The sequence below is a fragment of the Saccopteryx bilineata genome, chromosome 9 (assembly GCF_036850765.1).
Source record: "Saccopteryx bilineata isolate mSacBil1 chromosome 9, mSacBil1_pri_phased_curated, whole genome shotgun sequence".
In the NCBI taxonomy this organism is placed as follows: domain Eukaryota; kingdom Metazoa; phylum Chordata; class Mammalia; order Chiroptera; family Emballonuridae; genus Saccopteryx; species Saccopteryx bilineata.
In genome coordinates, this window is record NC_089498.1 from 41,631,711 (window position 1) to 41,641,183 (window position 9,473).

The following is a 9,473-nucleotide window of genomic DNA, read 5'->3' on the forward strand; positions in this document are numbered from 1 at the left end:
ATTGCAATTGCTAACAATGCTGCTACTATTTTGTACTTTGTCTATAGTCATGTCTGACTCATTTTTTGTTTGTTTTGGGTTTTGGGGGCAGGGGTTTGCAAAAAATATAATTAAAAAAAAGACAAACTACTGCTGCTGTGGGAATTTAAATACCACAGCCACAAGCTATACAAAGGTAGAAGCACTATCTAATGAATATTATGCATATACAAACTTGACATGTACAAAAAAAAATCCATACTCTTTATAATTTAAAAAGATTAGCAGTCTCCAGGGTAGCTTCTTCGAACGCCCAGGCCGCTGTTCTCGCGGGGCGCGGAGAGCGCGCGCGCGCGGCCGCGGGGACCTCTGGGAGGTGTGGTTTTGCTGAAGGCGAGCGAGGCACCGGGACCTTGTGTCCCAGACCTGGAGAAGTCTGAAAAATGCCGCTGTGCGGTGGGCTCCGCCCTCGCTCCTCCCCGCGGTAGGCTCGGGCCAAACAGCGGAATTCTCGGTCCTGGAAGCTGGGAGGACTCTCGCACTGCAGTTCCCGTGAAGGCGGCGACCATTGTCCGCTCACGGCGACCCGGCGCGTCCGGTACGCGGATTCGGGCAAGCGTGGGTCCGGGAGGGTGGCCGGCGGACGCCCGGCTAAGTGCACTGTGCACGGCGGAGACCTTGCTGTGCCCAGGGTGTACCGCGGAGTGAGCCCGCGCTGGGCCTTAGCTTTCTGGGCCCCTCCGCCTGACTCTGGAAGGGACGTGAGGATGGCGCTTACCTCATAGAGCTCGCCAAGCGAAAATGGGCGAATGAGTGTACGTGGTACAGACTGAAAAAACCGCCATCTACATTCGTTTTTGTTATCCCGGGATGACGCTGACGCTTTCCAGTTGTGTAACCTCTTACAGATTGCTTCAGCATCGCCGTTTCAGTTTTGAAATTGTTTAAAAAAGAATCCTGGAATGATGTGAATGCCCACCATGCCCAGAGTGGTGAAGATTAAATAAGCTCATATTTAACATTATTACTTCTATTGTTTTATGAGGCTTTTTTTTCTTATGTATATAAAAGTTGATTTACATGCAGGTGGCACCTAGTGAATGGTTAGTTACTTCGTGCCAAGGAACACTGTTAGTTCAGGGATGACTGGAGCAATAGAAAATGACTCCCATTGTGCTTTTCTGTGCGGGAGTGTCACAGAGCTGCAAAATAAGCCTGCTTTTTCATGACTTCTTTTTTCTGTTCTTAATCTGCCTTCTCAGGACAGTGCCCTCCTATTAGAGAGAGCGTGGAAAGAGGACTGTGTTTACTATTGGAAATTGCAAAATCATGTTCCAGGTAAGTCAGTAGATCTTCCTGAAACACCTTTTTAGCAGAACTAGAGTGTTGGATTTCCTTCTACCAGTTCCCTTCTAACAAAGTCCATTTAGGGACTGGATCAGTGATTCCTTTCATTGTAGCAAAGGATGAAGCCTAAAGAAGAACTCCAAAGTACTATCAAATAACAAAACAAAAGAAAACAAAGTACTACATTCTCTGTTTCTCTTTTCTACCATTTTTTTCTGCTAGAAGCCTCTGTAGAGCCTGAGCAAGGCTTTTTAAAATTGCAATTCAAGATTCAAGTTTGAAATGTTAAGTTATTTGCTTTACCGTCGTTAAAGCTGTATAGTATGGTCTCAATTAATGGTATATCAGTCCTTTCAGTTATTCAAGTCAAGAGATGTTTGGAGTCAACTTGATTGTTCCCTTTTTCTTATAACTCACGTTCATGCAATTCATCTAGTTCTAAAGTATATACAAGATATATCCAGAATCTGACCACTAGTTACTCCATCACTCCCACCACCGCCACCACCACCACACTGGCCCAAGTCCACCCAGATTATTGCTGTAGCCAGGTGACGGGATCCCTCCTCCTGCCTTCTACTCTTCAGTCTCTTCTCAATAGAGCTGTCACAGCAGTCGTCTTATTATATAAAATCCTGTTATTCCTCAGCTTCAAACTCTTCACTGGCCCTAACTCAGAATAGAAGTCAGAGTTCTGTAATGAATTGAAAACCTTTGTATTAATATAATTAGGCCATCTGTTACCTCTTTCTCTGGTGCCTTGTTCCCTCTGGGCTCCAAAGACAATGGCGACTGCCTCCAGGCCTTGGAAGTTGCAGTCCTGTTTGCAATAGTCTTTCCTCAGATAGGCAGGCTTGCATTCTTGCCTTCTTTTAATCTTTGCTCAGTAAAGCTTGCCTAAACACCTATTTAAAATTGTCAGTCGCTTTGTTTCAACTATCACTTGCACTTCTCCATCACTGTTCCATTTCCCATAAAGCTTATCACTCACTAGCTGTCACTGTGTGTTTAGTATATGCATATGCTCACGGTTTGTTTCCTCCCCTTTGGGAGGGTTTGTTGTTGTTGTTGTTGAGTGTATCCAGAGTGGTACCTGGCACAAAACATGCTTACTAAATAGTGGTTGAGTGAATGAGTGATGAAACATGGTGTGCGGAATCACGGGGTGGAAGGTGAAGCCTGCACAGGAGAAGGTATAGTATGAATGGCAGATGTGCATGTTGGGCATAGTCTGGTTCTTGGGAGTATTCGATAATTAGAATTGAAAAAAACTGTTATTTTAATATTATAAACTAAAGTGAATTGGTTGCCAAAATCCTTTATTGACTCATTTTCTAAACACTTATGAAGTACGGGTTTGGAAGAATCTCACATAGGTTTGATAGTGCACTGACAGGCAGGACTGTATGATCTAGTACAGTACTGTCTAAGAGAATTTTCTACAGTGGTGGAAATATTCTATACGTGTGCTGTCCAGTAGAATAGCCACCAGTCCCACATGAGTATTGAATATTTGAACTATGACTAGAGTGACTGAGGAATTGAATCCTTAATTTAATTTCATTTTTAATTTAATTTTATATAGCCAACTGTGGCTAGTGGCTGCTGTATTGAGCTGTGCAGAAATGGTAGAAAAATAAGCAAGCATAAGAAATTAAGACAGGTGCTTGGACAAATGTCCTGAGTTCTTCTGGAGACAAAGATGAACATCCCAGGCTGCCCATGCAGTTGAAGGGGAAGAAAGAGTTGAAGCATTTCTGGTGAAAGCAAGTCTGGAACTGGTTTGGGTGGCCCACAGGACCAGGGAGGCAGAGGTGGGAGTGAAGTTATACTGACTGGAGGACACCTTGAGCACAGATAGAGAGGCCTAAGAGAGTGTTGCATGGAACTGCGAAATTTTTCTAAAGCAGTGGTTGTCAAACGAGAGATTTTGTCCCCTAGACTCCCACCCATAGGGGACATTTGGTAATATTTAGAGGTATTTTTGGGTGTCACACTCTGAGGGAGGAGGGGAGTTGCTACTAGCATATAATGGGTAGGGGCTAAGGATTCTGTTTATCCTACAACGCACAGGACAGCTCTCCACAACATGAGAATTATACAGCCTAAATATCAATAGTGCCAAGATTGAGAAACCCCTGATCTAAATAAAGAGCAAAAAAAAGTAGTGAGATTATATGAGTTTCAATACAATAACATTCATCAGTATGTTCAAAACTTAAAATATGAAATATCTTTGCACTGGTAGAATAAAACAGTGTTTTATGCATTTAACATAGTGTCAGAGTAAATACAAATGGAGAAAACAATTTTCTGTTTGGTGCCAAAAGGGAAAGAGATCTTCTCCCCTTTCTTTTCTTAGAACATTTCCTTGAGAAAACCTGTCATTGTAAATCCGTTTCTTTCCCCTGAGATGCTTATAATTCTTTTTCAAAGCAAAATAAGCCTCTGCCACTTTTACAAGGCAGCCAAGTCTGTCTTAGGGTTTTGGAGACATTTCTTTGAAATGCGAACATGAAGGAAGATGTACCTTTAACAAGCCATCTGTGGGAGTTTAGCCTAGGCTCCTGGTTCCAAGTTCTAACTACCTGCTTGTCATAAAGATATGAGGAATTTTATTTTTCTTTGGGGTAAAGGTAATTAACACAGATGGTTACTCCAATTACCAGGTGAATTTAGGCTGCACTATGTGTAGCAAATGGTGCTAAGACCTCTTACTGGAGGACAAGTTATTTATTTTAAAAGTTATTTATTTAAAAAATGGTTGTATTATCTACCTAGCTTTTTGAAAGGGTGAGATTTCTTTCTGTCCTTAAAGTCTCATTCGTGATTTTGTATGAAGTGCATTACAGCCTGATTTAATGCTTATTCAATAATAAAACCTGGCCCTGGCTGGTTGGCTCCGCGGTACAGCATTGGCCCAGTGTGTGAAAATCCTGGCCTTGATTCCCGTCCAGGGCACACAGGAGAAGTGCCCATCTGCTTCTCCACCTTTCCCCCTCTCCTTTCTCTCTATCTCTTCCCCTCCAACAGCCAGGAGGCTCCATTGAAGCAAAGTTGGCCTGGGCGCTGAGGATGGCTCCATGGCCTCCGCCTAAGGTGCTAGAATGGCTCTGATTGTAGCGGAGCAACGCCCCAGAGGGGCCAAGCATCGCCCCCTGATTGGCATGCCGGGTGGGCATGCCGGTGGATCCCAATTGGGCGAATGTGGGAGTCTGTGCCCCCCCTTCTCACTTCGGAAAAATACAAAAAAATAAAATAAAACCTGTCTCTTTCTCTTTTCTATATTGTAGAGAAGATTTTCTGCTTGGCAGATACGGTTTTTAATTATTTTCCCAACATCTGATAAAGGTAAATTCCCACTGTGAAACCAGAAACCAGTGACACTAGTGAACATACGTGCAGAATACCCCAATAAAGTAATAGAATATTGAGTCAACCACTTGTGCAGTGATAGTTTACCATAATCAAACAATGTCTATTTCACCAAAGAAAGATATTAATAATGTCATCTTAAATGCACATGTTTTCCCACATATTATAATTTGACTAACCAATAAGCTATTATCAAATGTTTAAACTTTTCTAAAGTTTTACAATTTTAATATTGCCATGAATGAGTCCTGAGAAGAAATCTATTTCCTTAGAATATTTTCCTTTAAATGTGCCCTTTTGTTGTTTACCCTCACTTTAAGGTCCTGATACTCAGGACCACCTATGGCATGAGACCATCTTTTAGTCTTCTTTTCCAGGGACTCCTATATTATTTTAAATACAAATTGATTATCAATACAAGGTTTAAGTATAGACTATTAATGTTTTTCTTTTCTGTTTATAAATTAGCTATGTATATCTATCTTTAATATAAAAGTTTTTTTCTGAACCCATTGGATTATTTTTTTAATCATAGTTGATCATTTTAATTTACCTAGCATGTAAGCTAATAACAAACACAACTCAGCACTTGACTGTGTGCTGTCACATGTTGAATGCTGACTTACAAAAATTTTATAATTATATTCCCTTTGACAGAATGAACTCTCCTGAAGCAAAACTCTTATATTTGTCTCTTACCCTTATTGTGTAACATTTCCAAGAACATAATTATCCAATTATAACTTAGATCAGATTTCTGATTATTGTCACAATTGCTGAATCTTTTTCCCTTTCTTCTACATCCAGGGAAACTTTAACAGAAGAGGTCTGGGCTATGGCTGAGCCTAAATATGTTTGCTGTTTCAGGTAACATTCAGTGATGTGGCCATAGACTTCTCTCATGAAGAGTGGAGATGGCTAGATTCTGCTCAGAGGGATTTATACAAGGATGTGATGATCCAGAATTATGAGAATCTGGTCTCTCTAGGTAAGCATATTATAATTTGCTTGCCTCCACTTCCACCTCAACAGGGAATATCATTTTTTGGAGGGGCACTCTGTATTGATGGAAATCTTTCTGAATGAATAGATGAATTTTTCTGTCATGTTCCCAAGGAAATGTGTAGCTTTGTTGTGCTTTGCTTGAAGCTTATCTTCCCATTTCAGTGAACATTCTTCAAATCTTGCTTTAGGCCCTTTTGTAATGATGGCGTCTCTCCCCTGAGAATGACAGCTGAAACAAGTTCTATATTTTTCCTGTAAGCAGGTCTCTCCATACCTAAGCCACATGTGATCACTTTATTGGAGGACGGGAAAGAACCTTGGATGGGGGAGAAAAAACTCACAAAAGGTATGTTTCTATATAAGTCTGGTGGATCAGGCAAAAGAGATCTTTGTTAAAGATGCCTGTAGAAAGGGGGCATTTTAGGATATTTTAGGGAAACTGTCTTCAGAGATTCCCAGTGTAACAAAATCAAGGATCCTTAAGCTTATATTTTAAAATGAGCATTCCTCCATACCAAATTATCTTTCTGCCTTATTCATATTATTTAATTATATATTTTACCATCGTATTAATCCAAATTGCTATTTTATTTGAAACAAAATAAGGCAAACTACTCTTTTTTTTAAGTCCACTTAAGGAAAAATATACTGATAGTTTTAGGTTAAGAGAAGCTGTCAGTTAGGTGGAAATCACTTTTCCACTAAGGCTGAACTTCAAAGATCAAATAAGTGTTAGAGGAAATAAGGAAAGTATAAGACTATTCTATTATTAAATAGAAGTAATACTGTTAATATGAGTAACAAGAAAGTATAAGAAAGTTTCTAAGAATAATATTTTCTAATATCCAATAAAACTATGATTTCTCAGAGATCCTACATAAACTCACAAAAGCCTAAATCTTTGTGAGCCTTAAGTACATATAGATTATTTTGTTGTCACTGTGTTTAATGCTGCACTATGAATTCTGCATTTTAAGCATACTAATCTGACAGCAAATTGAGGTTGAAGGTTATAGACCTAAAGCTGTGAGACAGGATATGTTATTTCACATAAACGTAAGCGCAAACTGTTGGCTTGGAATCAGGGTGCCTTTTCTTTCCGATTGTTTCATGATTGCCCTTATTTAACCTATGTCCCTCATTACACAGTTCCTGCCTCTGTGAGCTGTCTGCTCTGTGCTCCGCTTTTACTTTTTACGGAAATCATTAACTATATGAGAGTTGTCAAACCCAAAACACACGGGGCATTATATTTTTTATCCAATTCCATTTGTACCACAGAAATTTCTTTTTAAGAACTACAGTAAAAGTGTTTTTGCTCTCTTGATATATTTCAGATTGGAAATTAAGATGGGAAAACAAAGAATTATCAACGAAGGAGGATATTTGTGATGATGATTCACCCCAAACGGTAATAATAGAAAAAAATATAAAACAAAGTCATGAATTTTCAAATTTTAACAAGGACTGGGAATATATAGAGAAGTTGGAGGGGAAACCTGAAAGAGCCACTGGGGAAAGTGTTTACAAATACAATACATTTAGAAGCATTTTCCATTTAAATTTAAAGTCTATTTTTTCTGAACTACAGAGAATTTCTGCTGAAGGGAAATCACATAAGCATGATATATTTAAGAAGAGCTTACCGAAAAAGTCATTTATAAAAAATGAGAATATCAATGGTGGAAAGAATCTTTTGAATTCTAATGAAAGTATGCCAGCCTTCAGCCAGAGCAAATCTCTTACCCTTCACCAGACTTGTAATATAGAGAAAATCTATACATGCAGTGAATGTGGGAAAGCCTTTGGCAGACAGTCAATTCTTAATCGCCACTGGAGAATTCATACAGGAGAGAAACCTTATGAATGCCATGTATGTGGGAAGACTTTTAGCCATGGCTCATCCCTTACGCGACATCAGATTAGCCACAGTGGTGAGAAACCTTACAAATGTATTGAATGTGGGAAGGCCTTTAGCCATGTCTCATCACTTACCAATCATCAGAGCACTCACACTGGAGAGAAACCATATGAATGTATGAACTGTGGAAAGTCTTTTAGTCGTGTTTCACATCTCATTGAGCATCTGAGAATTCATACTCAAGAAAAACTCTATGAATGTCAAATATGTGAGAAGTCCTTCATTCATAGGTCCTCTCTCATTCACCATCTGAAAATTCACACTGGAGAGAAACCTTATGAATGCAATGAATGTGGAAAAGCCTTTTGCTGTAGCTCACATCTAACCCGACATCAAAGAATTCACACTATAGAGAAACAATTTGAATGCAACAAATGTCTGAAAGTCTTTAGTAGCCTCTCTCTTCTTATTCAGCATCAGAGTATTCATATTGAAGAAAAACCTTTTGAATGTCAAAAATGCAGGAAATCCTTCAACCAACCTGAATCACTGAATATGCATTTGAGAAATCACACTGGATTGAAACCTTATGAATGTAATATATGTGGGAAAGCCTTCAGTCATAGGTCATCCCTGCTTCAACATCACAGAAGTCATACTGGAGAGAAACCCTATGAGTGTATTAAATGTGGGAAGGCCTTCAGTTGTAGTTCAAACCTTACTGTACATCAGAGAATTCATACTGGAGAAAAGCCGTATAAATGTAATGACTGTGGGAAAGCTTTTAGCAAAGGCTCAAATCTTACTGCCCATCAGAGAATACATAATGGAGAAAAACTCAGTAGTGCTGTAAGTGTTGAAAACCCTTTAGGCTATATGAATCACTATACATATGAAAAATATAAGAGAGAAACTGTATAAATGCAGTATTTGTTGTAATACACTTCAGCCATTGATCCTCCCTGATTCAGCATCAAAAGATTTATATTGGAGAAATGTCTTTTGAAGGTGATGAACATGGGAAGGTCTTTAGCGATGGTACCAGCCTTATTGTCCATCCGAGTTGACACTGTAGAGGGACTATATGAAGGCAATAAATGTGAGAATGCCTTTAGCCAGCATTACTCCCTTAATTGACATATGTAAATCCACACTGTATTTATGTGGGAAAGACATTAGGCAGTATGAATCTCATAAAATATACACACATACAGGAGAGGTGCAAAATATGAATATAAAAGTTGTAGAAAGCCGTTCAGTTAAAGTGCATCTCTCATTCTACACTGGAGAGAAAGCAATGTAAGAAACATAGCAAAGAATTCAATAAGAGCTCTTATTTTCCCAGGCATGGAATGTCTAGAACAGCCTGATGCTCTGACGCTAGAACAGCCTGAGGGATGTAAGAATTATGTATAAATCTTTGCAATGATGCTATTTGTAAACAGTTTTACAGGAGAGCAAACAAGTATATTATTAGTATGCATTTCTTACAGCAGTAGCTTGCAATTTTCCTCAAGTCCTACATAGAAATGATCTTTAGTTAATGGGCATGTCAAGGTATTTAATCACCCACTGAAAATTAAAACTGCAAAGGAATTTTTTTGAATGTGAATAAAATTCTTGGCCTCTAATAAAATCACTTGTGTATAATAAACTCACTGTGACACTGATATTTCTTGCAAAACTTCTACTTTCCTCTTGTAGAATTAAGATCAGACTTACTACAGCCTTTAGTGCAGGGGTCGGGAACCTTTTTGGCTGAGAGAGCCATGAACGCCATATATATATATTTTTTTTTTTTTTTTATTCATTTTAGAGTGGAGAGGGAGAGAGAGAGAGAGAGAGAGGAGAGACACAGAGAGAGAAGTGGGGGAGGAGCAGGAAGCATCAACTCCCATATGTGCCT

At 39.2% G+C, this 9,473-nt stretch overlaps 1 protein-coding gene across 3 annotated transcripts; it reads left to right on the plus strand.

Annotated features, from left to right (window-relative positions):
* The first annotated feature begins 382 nt into the window (after positions 1 to 382).
* On the plus strand, positions 383 to 9,215 carry LOC136312877 (zinc finger protein 181-like). Of its 3 annotated transcripts, XM_066242829.1 has the most exons (6): positions 383 to 577; positions 1,242 to 1,317; positions 5,569 to 5,689; positions 5,966 to 6,052; positions 7,044 to 7,117; positions 7,298 to 9,215. In XM_066242829.1, exons 2-6 carry the CDS (start codon positions 1,309 to 1,311, stop codon positions 8,486 to 8,488), a joined length of 1,482 nt encoding a protein of 493 aa, XP_066098926.1. In that variant the 5' UTR covers positions 383 to 577; positions 1,242 to 1,308; the 3' UTR covers positions 8,489 to 9,215. The 3 variants fall into 3 exon arrangements, with proteins under 3 accessions (XP_066098926.1, XP_066098924.1, XP_066098925.1); XM_066242827.1 differs by having other exon boundaries at positions 7,044 to 9,215; XM_066242828.1 differs by having other exon boundaries at positions 5,969 to 6,052; positions 7,044 to 9,215.
* Positions 9,216 to 9,473: the final 258 nt, after the last annotated feature.

Coding starts and splice junctions, on each gene's coding strand:
- LOC136312877 (XM_066242827.1), top strand. Junction 5,690..5,965: donor TGAGAATCTGGTCTCTCTAG/GTAAGCATATTA, acceptor TTTTCCTGTAAG/CAGGTCTCTCCATACCTAAG. Junction 6,053..7,043: donor GGAGAAAAAACTCACAAAAG/GTATGTTTCTAT, acceptor GATATATTTCAG/ATTGGAAATTAAGATGGGAA.